Source organism: Rhea pennata, chromosome 2 (genome assembly GCF_028389875.1).
Source record: "Rhea pennata isolate bPtePen1 chromosome 2, bPtePen1.pri, whole genome shotgun sequence".
NCBI lineage: Eukaryota > Metazoa > Chordata > Aves > Rheiformes > Rheidae > Rhea > Rhea pennata.
Window position 1 is genome coordinate 102,934,986 of NC_084664.1, and position 18,418 is coordinate 102,953,403.

Consider the following 18,418-nt stretch of genomic DNA (forward strand, 5'->3'; position numbering starts at 1 on the left):
TTTATTTAGTAAAAAAAATAAAGTAAAAAATTTCTGGCCATTCTAAACTCATCTCTCAGAGACACCACTTCTGTTGAAAGTAGTGAAAGTCATAGACTCCAAACCTGCAAGTATCTATGCTGAATCTGCTAATATAGATCACTTCTGAAGAAGGACCATGTCTTGCTTTGCTGTCTCTGTTTGAAGCAGGACAGGTAAAAGGACAGAAGAAATGCTAGTCAGAGGAACAGGATATGCTGAATGCTGAATTATGAAGGCCCTATGAAAAGCTTTCATTCATGGAAGGGGCTCTCCTTAGGCAACACAGACAATTGACATGTATTTTCAATTGAAGAAATTTATCCACCACAAAGAATGGAAGGGCATAAAATGCGTCACTGAGACAAAATGCACATTTAGCTACTTTTTATCACCTTTTTTGAAGACAAAAGCCAGACTGAAGGACCTGGAGTTTGTATTCTGCTTCTTTATTATGTTTTTCCATTTGCTTTCTATAATGTGCATTTTGTCCACTTGTGTCTGTATGACCATCTTACTTACACTTATATTTTCTTTTGAATGCATATGCTTCTACTTATCTCTGAAACAGTTAACTGCATGTCTTTATAATGATAACTTGCAATAGGTTAGTAAATCAGTAACACTAGTGGTTTTCATTCAATATATATATCCTTCACATTCAAAGGAAAAGCTTGTTCTCTCCTGCAAGGTTAACATCAACAGCTTCTCATAATGTGGGCAGTGTTAGCTCAAATGTATGGTCAGAAAACTAATTTTTATTCATTTTATATAGCTGACCATTTTGTCCTTGGATTAGATCTCAGCATCTAGCCAATCTATTTCACATCAGGATATTAATGATATATGCAGCTTCATATTAATGGTTATATGGTTTTAACTTTAGCTCAGATTCAAGTGAACCTCAGTAACAGAAAAAAATAGGTTTATTTTAGTTTTTTTAAAAAGAGAAATATAGATTTAAGCAAGATTGTGCATACTACTACGGACAAGATATCTTTGTATTTAACATTACTTTTTTTTCTTTTTACAAAAATGGAAAGCTTTATTTGCTAGTGTCCAGAGAAAGCAAGAATTTTGGCTTCCATTACATTATTATCTTGTTCTAGAAGCTATTCATTTAGAGAAGTGATTCCTTTAGAGATAGTTGATAGGATAATCATAATCTGTAGTAGAAGAAGCTATTATAGATATGTAATATGATTTTATTAAAGAGAAAAACACTTTCAGATTTTTAATGAGCATACCTAGAGTTCTCCTTCAATAATCCACAACATCCTACACAGAAGGCTTACTTCTTTTGGCTTTCTTTAACTTCGAAGAGTCTTGTTCTTTCTGTAACAAGAAATAACAAAAAAAAGTAAAGCAAACAAAGCAGTGACACTAAGCTAACAGTTCAACTAAGAAGTTTTTTTTGAGTGAAATACTTAGTTGAAAGGTATCAGAAATGGAAAATAAACAATTTTATTAATCAATGTAAATATTGTTTAAAATGGGATTACATGTGCAATTAGTACATAATTAAAAAACAGAGCTATTTTGAAAATACCCTTACAAGTACTGGCAGCCAAGACTTCCAGAAACAACTGATCAATTTTGGTGTCCAAACCTGAGATAATGATAAAGGCTTAGTTTTCAGAGAAGTGTTAACTGGTGTTCCTATGACATACAGCAGGATTCAGCACCATTATATTCTATTTTGGAAAGAGGAGGAACTAGACAAAAGAGCACTGCGGATCCCATCCCTAGCCAGTCATTAGGCAAGTCCCTCTCCTACTCTTGAGACTCCAGATGAGCGCAGCTTCCGCAGAGCCATGGAGCCACATCACTTGGCTCCAGCGGTGGCAGTGCCACGCTGGGAGCATGGCGGGGAGCTGAGGAGGACCTGCTGCCTCCTGCCACCTCTGAGCAGCAGCTCCCAGGGTTCAGGCTAGTGCCAACGTCACTCACAGCCTGCCTGGAGAGGGAGAAGCAGCACAGGGTGTTTGTGACCCACGGCGAGGGCAGAATAGTGCCCTTTCCCCAGACCAGCGTGCAAGCAGCCCAGCTACAAGCCCTGTGCTGGCCCAGGCTGTGGAGCTAGCTCCGTGCTCACAAGCCCTAGTACAACCGACATTCGTCATTCGCAGTGGCAGGCAATGGACCTTAGTACCTAATGCCTGTTATGCTGGAGCTCTGTCTTTAGTAGTCAGGCCCCAGAAGCTCGAATTTTTATACTTCTGTGGAGGGACTGGGCCAGCCCAAAGGGGTTGGGCTCATCTTTTGCACATCAACACTTCTCTTCCCTGCCGTGGCCTGAGCTCTAGCATATGAGTGTCTTTCTGCAGGATGCCCTTGAGGCTGCTGTCCCAGCCCTTTCGGAACTGCACTGATAGCACAGACTGTACTCTTTTTATTGCCATTAAAAATTACAGACTAGTCTGTTATTTAGCTTTAAAAAACATATCAAAACAAAAAGATGACAAATGAAATTTAATGTGAAGAAATGCAAATTTAATCAAAGAATCTCAAATATGGCTACATATTAAGTTCTTAATCAACAGTTAATGAATAGGTTTGACAAGGTAAGTTTATATATTGTAATATGTGACTAGGTAAAGGCACTATGCTGAACATGGGTTATGAGACCTCAAATGGTCATGTGGCTGCTTGAGATGGAACATAAAGGCAAGAAACCTAGGCAAAAAAAGGAGTTAAGTGTGCGTAACTTTTCCACCTTCTGGTTTATTTTGTGGTGTTATTACACAGTATTTTCAGCTGGCTAGTGGCACAAATAATACATACGTATCTATGTAAGAAAACATAATTATACTGAGCTTTGGAGACTTGGCACCTGCTCTTTACTAACCTTTCTAATTTTTACATAGTAAAAATATTAAAAATGTGGCCATGAGGAAAAGGAGAGGGAAGATACTACTAAGCATTCAGGAAGTGATATTTAGAAATAGAAATATACCCCACTAGTGGATAACAGCAACATTAAGAATCATGAAAAAAAAATCTGTAGAGGATTTTAGAAGTGCGTACTGTTAGACAAGCATCTACTGGATAAATTACATAAAAATACAAACAGTATGAGGAGACTATTAAGTTGTTGTTGTTGATCCTTTCTAAGCCAAAGAAAATGCCCATAGTTAGATTAGACAGGATAAAACTGTCTTCTGTAGAACCAGAAAATATGCTCCAAAATCATATTTATATTAAGTAACATCATTAAATCTTTCCATTTCAGTACCATATTTTGCAGAAAATAAACATTTTCGACACATAATTGAAATATTTAACATAGCTGATAGAATAAGGCTAATTTTACTCAGAGCAGGAGCAATAAGATTTTGTTACTTTCCCTGCTTTAACTGGAACATGCTAAAATGACAAAGCATATATTTTCCTTTTTATCTCTTAATTCAAATTCTTGTAGACCAGATGAAAGGTGTCAGGGTAGAGTTGGGAAAGGGATAGGGTTTGTGTGTTTTTTTTACCTGCCTTCTTCTGGCACAATCTTTCTTTACAGATGCTTCCATGTTGCTGCCCTTCATTAAGTCAGTCAGTTTTGAGGTCAGTGATTCATATGTCAGATGCTCATTCCCTGTAAAAATCTTAAAGCATAGAAGTTCACACCTTCATTAGGAAAAAATCCAGCCTTTTTCTACTTGTTAAAATGACTGACTTTTTATTAATACATTTTGTCTGACGGATCTAATCAATGTAAGTCAACAATACTTAGCACGAATGTGAATTATACAGATAATTTAATTGTTCCCCAAACCAAGCTTCATCTTGATAGCTTTATTTATCCCTGTTAGAAATTGCTGTATGTGTGGTCATTCTAACAGCTAATCTGTGTCTGTCATACAGTAATAATCTGATGCTTTTTATTTCTAGGTGCTTTGGCAGTTAAGAACTAATAGAATCGAAGACCTGTGCTCATGGAACAGCAAAAGATGCCCTCGTAGCACAAATTTGAAATCATCTGCCAAATTACATTTTATAGGTGAAAACAGTGATAAGTGCAACACAATTTATTCAAGTGCTCAATCTGTGGGATATCATTCAGAAAAAATCGCACTGAAATCAGTTCAGCCATTTGCTTTATTGAGATACAGTCACAGAATCATAGAAAGTTTAGGTTGTAAGGGACCTCTGGAGCTACACCTAACTTCTACTCAAAGCAGAACTAACTTCAAAGTTAGATCATGTTGCTTTGGTCCTTGTAAGTTTTGGAAAATCTACAAGGCTAACGATTCTATTGCCTCTCTACGCATCTTGTTCCAGTGCTTAACCTCTCTCATTCTGAAGAAATATTTTTCCTTTATGTCCAGTAGGAATTTCCCCTGTTGCAACTTGTGATTTAGTGAAATTTGATTAAACTTGTATTTGCAAAATTTTATGTTTGTCTAGGAGCCCTATGCATTACAGATGCTACAGCCAGCACCACACAACTGATGAGATTCAAGATTTCTTCCAGGAGCTGTTTATTAATACAGTATTGTATGCAGACAGAATGAACACAGAAAATCTCACCATATTACTTTTACACAAGTCTCAATAATGGTTTAGTAGAAAGTTTTAAAGAAGTAAAAACAAATTATATCACCTTAAAGATCCCAAATAAGAGTATTTATCTCAGATGACAAAGCAAATGATCTTCCCTTTCAGAAAAAAAAATAAAATGACAGCGGTTGAAAACATTAACACACACTGCAGAAATTTAGAAAATTGTATTGAGAAGGATGGTAAAACATGATGAAAGTCATGCTTTTTATTGCTTATTATTTTTTAGAAACCCAGGGAGAATGCATGCTGTTATTCATCATACCTGCTCACTGTTAACCTTTGAACGTCGAGTAGTTGTCTTAGTGATACAGTCCTCAGAATGGCATGATTCTGGATGTTCTCCATTTTTGGCTATGCACACAGTATCATGTAAGATGCATTCATGAATATTTAACTCTGCTCCTTCATTTAATCTCTTTGTCTGTTGCAGTGATAAACCAGAATTTGTCATTTCATTGTCTAATTTGCAAGCCTGCAAATGTACTTTCTTTGACTTGTATTGTTTCTCAAGAACTTGTGTGGTGTTTTGACTTGTAAACTGTTTCCTCCTTCTTCTACTGGAAGTAAGAGCTGCACATGCATTCAAATTCACATTGACGTTTGATTTCTGAAGTGCTGACCTAGCATTCTTAGGTAATGAAGGAGAATTTGTCTTATTGAGATTGACTTCTCTTGAATTTCCACTTGAAGCAGAGTTATCAGAATATTCAGAATTAGTCATTTGTCCACTAGACTCTGTTTTCCACTGAGATACAGATATACCATGTTTTACGTATGTTTTCTCTGTTGTTATCTGAAGTACGCTGCCGTGAATAGGATTTTTGACTGACATATTTTGAACAGGTTTGTAAACCTCAATTATGCTGGACTTGCACACTGTCAGCATAGGTGATGAGGCATCCATAATTTTTATTGGTGAATGTCTTCCAGAATTTTCTCTTTTTTTCTCATCAGTTTGTCTTGTGCTTTTTCCATTCATTTGCATCAACTTTCCTTTGAAAATAGGTATAAATTTGTTAACACTTTTTCTTTGGCAGTCAAAGGCTGAACTCCAAGGCCTTCCTAAAGATTTTGGAGAGTGAATTGGTAAGTCAGATACTCCTGGTATTTGCCTGTTATTCACTGATATCTGTGCTGCTTCAGAGCTAACCTTTCTTGTACCTTTACTGCTACTTGAAGTATGTGTTTTTGGCTTGTTGATCAAATGCTCCATCCAGTGGCTTTTTTTCATACTGCATGATGAAGAAATTGCAGGTAAAGTCTCTTTCCTTGGAGGAGCCTGGGTTAGAGATGCTGAACAAACCACTTCATCAGCCAGTTTCACAGGCTTCGATTTTATTTCCTGCAATACAATAACAGTTGCTAAATGTAATGAACTGGATTTAAATATTTCATAGTGCCATTTAATGCATCACTATATGATATATACCTGGTGCACATCACAATATAAACTGTACGCTTTCCTGCTTGAAATAGAATGATCTATATTTTTAAACAATATTTTGTGGTCGCTATCAATAAATTTTGTCTTCTCCTCCCTAAGTTCTTTGTTCATAAACTATGCTGAGAATATCATATTTCTCAGGAGAAGGGAAGACATAAATTATAGTCATTATCTCGGTTTAGTGCTTTCCAACGTGGTATTGCCTAGCATTTTTAGGTGGTCTGCAGAGAGTTGTCTGACTATTCTCCTTGTCTTGTATGACTTCTAAAAGCATCTGTAGTCTAAGCAAAAGACAGTCTCAGTGTTTTTAAAAACTGCAGAAGACAAGGAGGAGCCCTTCTAGCTTTGATCACTGAAGTGACATAAACAGGAACTGTGCTCTGAAAGAAGATTATAGTATTTTAGAATCTGCAGTTTCTGTATTTATTCTTTTTTTCAGAATTAATTATTTCATTTCTTTTTTCAAACATGACTAATAAAGAAATTTCAGTTTCAGCCTTTGTTGCAGCCTCAAATGAAAGGAGTTGAGATTGCTCTTCTCCTTTCCATCACCTGTCACAAAATAAAACTTACAGCCTAAGTGTTTTTAAATGACTAAGTCCACACAATTTTATCTTTTTGCAGTTTCTTTTTTAGAGAAATACATATACATGCCATTAATGTTTATATAAAAGACTTTACACTTACTAGAGCTCTGGAGAGTCCCTGCGTAGCATAAAGTGCTTTATTTGTCATCTTTACTGGAAATCCACATAGATATGAAAGATTAGACTTCATGTCAGAAAGAAAAGAGTTCAACACACTTTCTAAGTCTATTCTAGGGAAATACTGCACTGGTTGACTTCTAATGCAACTTAAAGGGTACCTGAATAAATGTTCAGGGTACATAACAAGGTTCTTCATATTTCTATAATTTTGAATCATCTTCTTTGGAATGAATTTGGAATGAATATGTTTAAAGCTTTTTCAAAAAGCTGAACAAAAGCATTTACTTTCTTAAGGAGCTAAAACTTTAGAAGCTAAAGAACTTTAGTATGTTTATATCATACTAATCTAGCTTTGCTCAACTTGAGTATTCTTTAGTCTAGTCTTTCCTAGCAGGAAAATTCCCTTTAGAATGAATCTTTTCAACCTTCTTTTACTGAAACAACAAATAGCATGAATTCAACTCTTCCTTTTTTTTACTGTTTAGAATGGTATTACTGTGTTTACAGAAGCTGTAAGGCAAAGCAATCTATTTGACTTAAGATTACTCAATACGAAGAGACTCAACTGAGTATTTTGTTCTAGTTTGTCTAGTTAAACAATTCCATTGACTTTTATGTAATTATGCAAGAGATAAATGTAGCACATGCAAAGATGAAAATTTAGACCTTAGCTAGAGTAGTAGTGAAGGAGATGTATACACAAAGGATACGTAAAAAATCTTTCTCCTATTGGCTTGAAGTAAACACTGCAGTATGTTTTTGTCTCTTCAGTATTCTCTGGAAGAATATATCCATACTAAAAAAAAAAAAAAAAAAAAAAAAAAAAAAAAAAGGCACACACATATAAATATGTATTAAAAAATACAAATTCAATAGATAAAAAGATGGAGGGAAAATTTTAAAAAATAGTGTATTCCTTCTTACCAGACTCTTCCAGTGCATCTGAAAGTCTTTATATGAATGAAAAGGAGATTCTGGAGGAATTATGTGGCTGATGCTTATGATCTGACCCATTTTCATGCTGTATATGGGTAAAGAAATGATATTTAGAAAGGATGTCATATAACACAGCTGAAAATACACTAGACTTTGGGGGAAAAAAGTTAATCTCATTTTTGGCACTGCAAATATTTATAGATTATTGTTATGTTTTGAAAACTATTGTCTATAGCTCATGCATTCAGGACAAGTACATGCAATGACAGAACAACACCAACATTTTTCCTGAAATATGTAAAAGAGTTTGTCATCTACAAGTTTGATTTCTTCTTGTCTGTTATACCATTACAATGAGTGTAGAACAGGAGGAAAAATATTATTACTTCTGATGTTGCTGTAATAAAAATTGTTGGCAAAAATAGAGGTAGTTTCTGGCAAAAGAAGAAATATTTTTTCTTTAAATAGACACTTTCTGCTAAAATTATGTTTGAGAGAAAGGTCTTACATATCACATAGTAACAGATTTTAGTAATAGATATTTAAATATCAGATTTATCAATTACTGATTATTTTTTCTTTCTCCTTTTCTATAACACTGAGACAATAAATGTAAAATGGCTTCCTGACAGTAAAACAGACTATAAAACAGAACTGCTTTTATCACTAGTATCAAATTCACAATTTGCATAGCAAATATAGCAAATATGTTTCTGCTGGAATTTAAACAAACTCCTACCTTGGCAGAACATAGCACCAGTTACTCAAAATGGAATGCCTGTGAATAATTGCATTTTCATTGCTGTCAAATATCTTTAAGATGTTTTCTGAAATATCAAACTCTCCCAGCTTAAAACAGAAAACAAAGTTATTTGCAAATATTCCTGCAACAGTACAAAAATAAAAACACGCAAAAATAAATATGTATATCAAAATACACTGAAGGTCTTGCATTATTATTAATCTATCTGGTCTCATGAACTGCTTATTTCAGAAGCATATTGTCTCCATGGTTAGAGCCTATACTTCCAAAAGGTACTTAAGTCAAAAGATTTAAAGGTCACTTAAACCAGCAAGATTTAAATTTTATTTAAAGTGCTTTAATATGTAGGGATATAGAAGGAATGCCTCAGACTACAAGCTCTCTCACTTCCTTGTAGATTTTTTTTAAATTCAATTTAAATAAATGAGTTTAAATTCAAATTTAAACTCATGTTTGACAACCTAGTTGCTCCATATTCCAACTTACCTAATCAAGTGCAAAGTCTCCAGCAACAGCATTAACAAGACATACACCTTTACCCTGTGAGCAAGTCAAGAAACTCCACACATTTTCATGGAGGAAATATTTGACTATAGCAGCCAAACACTTAGATTTGAGAAACATGTTTTTTCTCTAAGGTCTGTCATGGTTTGCATTAATTCACTGGCAGGAAAATCTTACCATTTCTGTTTTAGAAAAGTAGAAAGGCATGAATATTAAAATGACCAAACTGGTAAAGAAACCACATTATGATTACTTCTATCATTGCTTTGTGTACTTCTGGAATTTGATTCATAGACATATCTTTAACGTTTATGTTGTCTAGTTAAATCAAAGAGAAAATCCTGATCTTTTGTTCTAAAGAAGAAGAGTTCAGATCAGAAATACTTATTTTGGGAGAAACAGCGAGCCTGACAAATAGGCCCCTCTATGCATAAACATATTTGGTAAAGGCAACATGGCTGTCAGAAAGAGACTTATTTTTTAATCTTAAACACAATTTCTTAAAGCATTTACTAATTATTCGCAAAAGTAGCATAGTCTGAGCTGTTCCCATATTTTGAAAGTTGCACAGAAAATGGAGAAGATTGCAGAAAAATAATATATAGAGATCTTATATGTAGTGCTGATAACTTGATCTGTAGCTTCACATTTATTACTCAGAGCTGTCTATACATTAAAGTGACACTATGAATGCCTTCTAGAGAACACTGTTAGAAGGAAACATGCCTCAACACTATAATCAGAAAGTATTTTTCCAAAGGTCTCCTAATTAGTCTATAATCTCAGTTTTACAAAGACAAGTTTGGTATGCTTGCTAGAATGCATCAACAGGCATATAATGTGGAATGTTATACACTCCATAGTGTGTAGGCATAGGAATAGATGTATATGGTCAACTAATAAGATTACTGTCTTAATACAACCAGAAATAAGCACTTCCATCCCCACCACATTAATTAAAGTCATCTGAGAGAGGAGAAAATAAAGCTAAGTAGGTCAAATAAAGTCATAGAGAGTATAGCTGTTATATACCTCAGGTAGTGGCAGCCGAACTGAGTAAGCCTCCACACTGATGCAAAGCTGTGTCTCTGATACATTGAGGTCTATAACTGAAGTAAAAAAAAGCCCAAGGCAGTATCTGTAGTCTATTTGTTAAACAAAAAGCTAAAGCAAATGTTTATTTAAAAGAATTTTTCATTGCAGTACTGAGTTTGGAAATCAAAAGATAAGACTCAGCATGGAAACAGAAATTAATTGCATTTTAGCTGTGAAAATAATGAAGTATCATCTATAAGGTAGATCTCCCTAATAACTCATGGCTGTCCATGCAGCTGGATGCTTGATATCCTTATCTTGGATATACAAATACCTATTTTCAAAGCAAATGTATTTAATGCAAATATAAGATTGGCTCATCTAGCACAATACTGTGCATCCAGTAGTGGTCAACAGGAAAGGCCATAACACCAAGGCAAGCATTCACTGACACTTCCTAGAATATTTAGCCAGCCCCTGAGCAAGCACAGGGCCTTAATGTATTATGTTCCTGAACATATGTCCCTACTGCAAATTTAGGTTGCAATATCTGAAAGTGTAATCCTTAGTTCTTTTCATTTTTTGCAACAACTAAACAGCATGTTCTATGTGACTTAACTTTTGCAGAGGGCAAACTTAATGTATACAGCATAGTAACTCCAGCTCAGGTTCCTACATAATGTTATGAAACTTCCACATTTCTTGCAAGAGTCTTAATTTTAGGCAAGTGCATTTAATTGTAACAATTGTACTTTTTGATAGTACATTCCAATCTATGGTCATAAGAGTAAAATTAATAGTAGACAAATTACCTTTTTCTGTGTGTAACTTTTCAAGGGTGCAGTTGAGCTGACAACTATTACATACAAAGAAATATCTGCCATCAAGTGTATTTTAAATGAGATCAATTCAGAACGAAAAATGAAAAGCCAAGATCATGGTAGTATTTAGCTCATGAGAGCATATAATTATACCTTTCTCATGCAAGTTTACAATTAACAGAATATTGTACCTACCAACAGCATTTTGCCTTCCTGAATGAGACAAAAAATCCTTCCCTTAATAATAAAAAAAAGTAAACATTATTTTGTAAAACATATGCCCCATGCCTTTATGCAGATAAAATGTAGAGATCACATGGTTTCTTTTGTGTGTACTAGCACTGCTGTAAAGTTTGTTCCTTATAAAAAGAGAAAGAATCCTATATCAATTAAATTTTCATTAAACCATTAACATAAAATGAAAGAAAGAAAGACTATTTACATGTCATTATTCTCCCAGTAAGGAATATGCACATGGAACTCTTTTTAACTGACAGTTAATAAATTTCTCAGGCTCAAAAGCAAACTTGTAAAGTGTTACTATATATTTTACCATATATCATTAAAAGCTGATAGACTGTAAGTGATACACTTATAGCACTACTATGTATACTTTACATTAACGCTTTATCTTACTGGTATGACAAAAACTGAGAACAGTATTATTACTGTGTTCATCTGAAGAAACTGATAAGAGTATCTTAAAAAGAACTGAGAGTGTGAAAGAAATCTAACCTTTACTTTTTCTCAACACTTACTCTGGCCCTATTTTCAAAGAATTCCTCAGGGGAACATTTCCATCTGTTTATCCCAACTGTTTGTCCCTGTACTGCTCATTTTATTCCCTTTTAGCTATATAGTTGCAACTGATTGTGTAGATGTGCTGTAAAAGAAACCTGTCAAATGTTTCTGGATGAAAATAACCCTTCAAATAAAGAGAGGCAGGGACTCTAACACTGGTCTCTTTGCCACTGAAATCAGAATCCCATGCCTCATATTAGCTGGCTCAGCAAGTTCTTAAGATCATTTAAAGCCTGTATCAACTTTCTGTGAGTTATGCCAAATAGAATTAGAGGTAGAAGCAAAACCTCTTTCTGCTCTCTCTTTTCTTATCAGATATATTCAGCCTAGGCTGTTTTGCCCAGATTTAGAAAAATATATGATTAGACAGGCTGCAGGTCCCAGGGGGACACTGTTGTTCGTCAATGTCTGGTTCAGTGAAGTCAATTTTGTACCAGCTACCAACCTAGCTCTCTACTTTTAGTTGCTATTCTTGAGTAAATCAACTTCATTTCAGAGAGCTGTATGCTTTGAAGATACTAAAAAACAGCTATTTGTATAAAATAACCTGTTAATATTGTGACTGAGAATAATACAAGAAAATACACATTTTTCTCTATATTTGGAATGATCCACAAAGCTGCTTTGCTTAATAAAGAAAACACATCATAGTTATCAGAAACACATCTATTTTTTCATACTTTGATAAATTATAATTGTCCTACATAGCAATTAGTAGAGAGATGTCAGGTAAAGGAACTACCACCTTGTAAGACCAAGATTGGTAGAATAAAAGATGGTCCAACAAGTCCTCCCTTCTCTTCAGTAATAAAGAATGGAAAATCAAACAGTTTATCCCTGACCCACGTGAGTAAAATACCTTGCACCAAGAGATGACCGGCCTTGTTCCATCTGGGTGCAAGTCTGGCTATAAGTGTGTAGGAGAGACAGGTTTGGAGAATGGTTGGACTAACTCTTTGTGGTGCTTCCAGCTAAAAACAGCAGCAAGAAAAGAAGAAAAATAGCAATCATTTAACAGATTTGTAAAAGGCTTTGGTCAACATTTTATCAAAGATAATACTGCTGTATTTTGGGGCCAAATCCTAGTAAATGTTAACATCTTTACTTTTCATCTTATCTACAGCAGGAAGTTAGCACAATATTTGATGTAGTCATTTAGATTTTTATGGGTCATCAAAGCAACACAATTCCTTTAATGTTTCCACAGGGCTGATAAGGAACTTGAGGAAAAAATGAATTGAACTGTATGGAGTACTTTACTAGACGCACATCTCTTTCCAGCCATGACACCCAAAATTTACAAATATTACCTCTGCTGTCAAACTAAAGATTAGAGATGTTCTTCTGTGATCACAAAAACATTTGATAAATATATCTCTCTTCATCTGACAGTAGTACTTGCCTGCAATATATTTGACTCTGTCTTGCATGGCATTCAGTTGACAGTTAGCATTAGTCAAAAGATCAATTAAAATAGGTTAAAAGAGTTAACCAATACACCATCAAGAGGATATTTCTAATGAGATCCTGCAAGGATCTGCTTGCAGCTCGTGGTTATTCGGTATATTTGTTACTCAGCTGCTGGAGTGGGAAAATCTAATGATGATAGGTTAGTTACATATATTGATATAAAGTGGTTTGGTAAGGTTACAAACTGTTTGTGTAAGCATCATGAACAGTGTATGTTTTCCAAATACAAACACACATTCATGTATCTGGGAACAAGAAAAAATAGATCCCAATGGCTGTGCAAATAAATCAGTAGAACTACTGTCTGTGATTACAGTAAGTTTTTTGACTTAGAAATTTAAGTATGTCCATACATACATTCCTAAAAACACAAACATTGCATAATAGAACACAGCAAAACATATGCATAATACTCAGTCTAAAAGTATATCAGCTGTAAAGCTCATGGGTTCCATTTCTTCTCTACATTTTTGCTTTGTTTCTTTGAGACAATTCTATAAAGGTTGGATATAGCCCAGAAAGGAATGGAGACACAATTCAGCAGTCTGAGCAGCCCCTTTGTGGGACCACCAGAATGTGTACATGCAGGATCATGCCAAAGGGGGAGCTGCAGATTTTTGGCCCAAATGGCAGGTCTATCTTTGCCTTTAGGTCAAATACTAATGTCCCCGGAAAGGACGAGGACTCTCCTGCAGCAGACAATTCTACTGAAATTGCTCAAGAAATTCTTTTTAAAACTTTTGTCTCTGATTACATACCCTTACTATAATCAGATTTGCAAGACACATTTTGGCTAAGGGATAGATGCTTTTTACTTTGAAACTCTGGCTCCCGTAGTGTAAATTGCAAGAAAAGAAACAATTTTCAGTACTCATCTTTGGCAACAGCAACTGCAGATAAGCATAATAATCTTAAGAATTGTGACATCTTTCAGCACTTACAGTAGCTCCTTGTTTCTCTATATATGCTTGACATATTCCAGTTTTGTAGAAAGGAATCTAAAAAAAACATATATATATCCTCCAGAGTCTGACTTTAAAGAGATATTTTAACAAATCGTAAATTAAGTTCTTGCCTATCAGTATCTTTGTCTTAGAACACCCTTGGAAGTGTTACAGTAAATACTCTATCCTGTATTTTAAAGGAGAATGGTAACTGAGTATTCTGTATTTATCTTAGTGTAATCTGATTTACAGCTAAAGATACATTACCAAGCAAGCAAAAGATTGCCTAGACTGTAAAGGCAGAACCCTGACCCTGCTACAGTCATTGTGAATCGTGTGGCATCTTACCAACTAAGTCCATTCTGTTCCACAAAAAATTCAGCATCTGGAAAGGCCACTTCACCAAAATAAAAGAAGACATAAGCTGTATCTACATCACTAACACATGTATACAAAAGTTTGCTTTAAATAGTATGATTTTACTTATACTTGGTTCTCAAACAAAACATTTTCTTAAAAAATGTATTTATGTACGTAACTGCATATATTTATTTACACAGTGATTACTGACCGCTGTTACAACTGAAATTTGATTTAGTGTTCCAATGACAGGTGCAGAAAGGATGTCTTGATGCATAAATAATAATTGTCTATAAAGAAAAAGTTTGAAAAATCAGAAATAATTTTCTCTACTTCACTTTCTCAGCTTACGTTTATTTTTTTTACTTTTTACAAACACAATACATTACATTTTTAATCAGTTTCCAGTGGTTCATTATAGTATGTTGGTGTAGCCCAGGTTACTTTGCTGTTAACCCACCCACAATGGTCTAAGACAAAGACTGCTGGTCTTCGACAAATGAATAAAATACCCCAATGGTTGTTCCTGTTGGTAGAATTTCTCATTTCTTCCCCTTCCCAGTAAAGAGAATGGCATAATGCTTGGTGTGCATTAAGGAAAATACATATGCTTTCTGAGTATTCTCTTCATTCAGTCTCAACCTCCATAAAGCAATGCAGTAGCCTGGAAGATATACCTAAAGTATTCCAACTTTTTATGTGATCATAGATTAATTTTAACTATTTATTAATTCCAAGTAGGAGGCCTTGTTAGTTTTACCAGATGACATTTTTTTTCAATAGTGAGCAAGTCCTCCACCAAAAAATAACACAATTATACAGCGCTCACTGCTCTTATGAATTTTGCTGATTTTATTACAGTTAACTACTAGTACTGCTGATAAAATCCTTGAATAATGACTACCAACATCTTCTCAAGATAATAGCCCTGAAAATTCTTTACCTGCAAATCTTTATCTGTGTATTCCTTATCTCGGTTTCCGGCAACTGGGAACTCAGGCTTACCGTAATGGCACAGAGTTTTTGTAGTTCAGGCAGACTGACAAAGAACAGAGACTGGTGTCTAGTGTCATTCATGTTATATTGTTGATTGTACCTAAACAGCAGCTTGGTCTTAAAAGAAGAAATTTATTTCATTATTATAAGGCAGGTATTTGTTTGGAGAACTTTATAAGTATATGACATCAGGTAAACCAATAATCAGATAATTGTCTTTTGATTAAGGTTACATGGGAAATATAATTCAGTCAACTAAACCAGACAATTAAGCGTACTTCTAACATATATAATGTACCATACTTTTTTTTTTTTGCAATTGCCAGAATATTCAGAGTAAAGACAAGAACAAAAGCATCCCTTACATCTTCTTCTGTATCTATGTTTGGACTGCAGTCAACCAGGGATTCATGGGCAGAGGAATCCCTCCATGAAGTTGCTCCCCTGCTGCCTGAAAAGAAAGTTTAATTGCCAGAAGCTCAACAGAAATATGCTCCCCAAGTCATACAAACACCACAGCCAATCTGTTAAAGAGAATGAGAATCATGGGAGACACAGACCACACGGGAAATCTTGTCCCTCTCTTATCCTTCTTGCCCGAGCAGGTCCCCTTCCTAGTGTTAACAGAATTCTGATTAAATCCACCTCCCTTTTCAAGCCATAGGCGAACACTGCATTGTAACCTATGCAGAACTGAGTACCTGCTTATGTTGTAGTACTCCAAGCTGTAGTAATCCAGAATCGCATTAAGCTATGTCGCTAATAATGATCACAGACCATTTGTTCTCCCATTCTTGCTCCCAAAGGAGAAGTGTAGGAAGAGCAGGATTTTGTTTTGATGTGAGTTTTAGTTTTGAAATACACTGCTATGCATGTATTAAAACATCAAGAAAACATATCTGGTGTTTGGAACATGGTTAGGTATCCAGTAATTCTAACAAAACTCTCTCTCACACACAAAATTATTGACTATATTTCCAGTTCAAGAACAGGAGGCAGTTTTGGGCTCAGGCCACTATTACTATCTTGTATATATACTACTACACTAACTATGAGAAGTTAGTATACAGAGTACACGCATGTTCACCACCATACAACTGAGTAGACCTGCTGCAACTCCATAGCATTTGAAATTTCCTAAACATGCCAAATAAAGCTCAGGTTGCAAATGTAATCCTTTTATTCCTTCTTGCTATTTTTTGTACACCCAGAGTGAGAGACCAGATATTGTGAACTATTATCATTCCGTAAAGATTCACACTGTTGTAACTGAGCTGTGACCATTTCAGGATCATATACTGGCCAGAGATGGAAATTTCTTTCCATGAATTTGTTTTTTCAAACACCTTTGGTGGGTCACACCTTATCAGTGTTATCCAACAGCACTAAAATGTTTCATGTGAGTGAGAGTAATACTAAGTTAGGGCCAATTGGTTATTTGACTGTTGTAAGTCCTTATATATTGCAGCATAGTCCAGGCACAATGTAAAGGAATTGGAATATTTATGACTCAAAAAAGAACAGTTAAAATATCATTATTCAGAGAAAATACACCCCTTCACCACAGCAGCTTTCTCAATGAATCAGTGTTCCAAAGTTAAGTAGGAAGTCTGTTTTTCATCCAAAACTGGGCACAAGCACTGCACAAAGAAAAGAGCTGTTCTAATAGTTCTCCCCTTGCAAACTCTCAAAAAAAATTTTTTTTGAACTGGCTTTACCAAAGCACTCAATAAAGTAGTAAATATAAAGCAATATATTTTGCAAATGTTGTGAAGTCAACATGTGAAGTCACCTGATACAGCAATTTTGTAAGTCATGACAAAAATGATGATCCAGAAACATTTTTGAAGGAAAATGCCAAAGACAACCTTGCTGTTCTGATTTTGCTTTGCTTTGATTATAGTGTAATACATTTAAAAGCTTAAAAAGCTCAGTCACATGCTAGAAAATCACAATATCAGTGTTTTAGAACTGCAAATTTAAAGAAAATCATGATTGTTTCTTTGTTTTTCATCCTTAAAGGATGCATTTCAAGTTTTTTTTCTACTCATGAGGAGCAGATTTTTTAAAATGCCTTCAAGATTACCACTTCATCAGAAAATTCCAGAAGCTATAGCTTTCAGGAAAAGACCATTTTAAAAGAGTAAGACAAAAATGTTGTTATTTTGTGAACACAGAAAAGAAGGGCCAGGTTCTCAACTTTCACACTGTTTTAAAGAATACCAAATGGCCAACTGGGGACTTTGTAAAGATGTTGTAAAACACATGCTGTAATGTTCCAGTGATCTGCTTGCTGGTTCAGGACAACTCCTCTCCGGGAACCACTCACTGGATTCAGTTAAATCTTCGCAGAGATCATAAAAGCTGACGAGACAGAGTGCTTGCAAATGGTTTGTCCCTTCAGAGGAGGAAAAAAAAAGAGAGAGAAATAACAGCATAGATTTATCAAATTTAAATCACATCAAATAATCCAATTGCCTTCTTTACAGGTAGTAGATGGCATGGGTGGGAGAGAAATTACACCTTTAGAGTGTGTGACTGATAATCACAACATTTTTATAGGAAAGCATGATCTTGAAAACATTACAGAATGGCTGCCAAACTGAGTAAGCCTTTAGTTACACAACACTTCTCCTTGCTTTTCAGTCAAAACAGAAGGGTAGATCACCGAGTTTGGAGATGGTATTTATTATTTTCATAACAGCCTGGACGATGGAATAAAGAGCCTCCTTAGTAAAACTGGAAATATCTGGAAAGCTGTGAGAGACTATGGGCACACTTCCCATTAGGATGACTCTGACAAATTTGAGATGGGATCTGAAAAAACGGTAATTCAGTGAGGAAGTTAGGAAGTTGTCCTGTTTCGGTGTACAGAGCAGCGAGCTAAGTGTCAGCTTAGGGAAAGGGATCTGGGCCATGACGGGTCGCCTGCAGTCATTTTTAACTCCCTCATGTAAGCTTCCCAACCCCTAACCATAACGGAAGGTATAGGTATCAAGGTACCCGACGCAGTGCAACCGCTGCTGAAGCTCAGCCGGCGGCGAAGCGCCTCAGCCGCCGCC

At 35.2% G+C, this 18,418-nt stretch overlaps 1 protein-coding gene across 1 annotated transcript; it reads right to left on the bottom strand.

Moving 5' to 3' along the window:
* Positions 1-1,296: 1,296 nt before the first annotated feature.
* C2H18orf63 (chromosome 2 C18orf63 homolog) lies at positions 1,297-15,437 on the bottom strand. Its single transcript, XM_062568095.1, has 13 exons — positions 15,304-15,437; positions 14,572-14,650; positions 13,998-14,054; positions 12,446-12,557; positions 10,981-11,022; positions 9,962-10,038; positions 8,402-8,511; positions 7,651-7,747; positions 7,437-7,522; positions 6,707-6,884; positions 4,838-5,917; positions 3,501-3,617; positions 1,297-1,353 (listed from the first exon to the last, which is right to left on the bottom strand). The coding sequence occupies exons 1-13, from the start codon at positions 15,435-15,437 to the stop codon at positions 1,297-1,299; spliced, it is 2,226 nt and encodes a 741-aa protein (XP_062424079.1).
* Between the last annotated feature and the right edge of the window lie 2,981 nt (positions 15,438-18,418).

Excerpts from the sequence above, each read along its gene's own strand:
- C2H18orf63 (XM_062568095.1), bottom strand. The coding sequence starts at position 15,437 with ATGAATGACACTAGACACCAGTCTCTGTTCTTTGTCAGTCTGCCTGAA. Across the intron at positions 12,558-13,997 it reads TAGAGAAACAAGGAGCTACT|CTGGAAGCACCACAAAGAGT; the intron begins GTAAGTGCTGAA and ends TGCTGTTTTTAG. Across the intron at positions 1,354-3,500 it reads ATTGTGCCAGAAGAAGGCAG|AAAGAACAAGACTCTTCGAA; the intron begins GTAAAAAAAACA and ends TTCTTGTTACAG.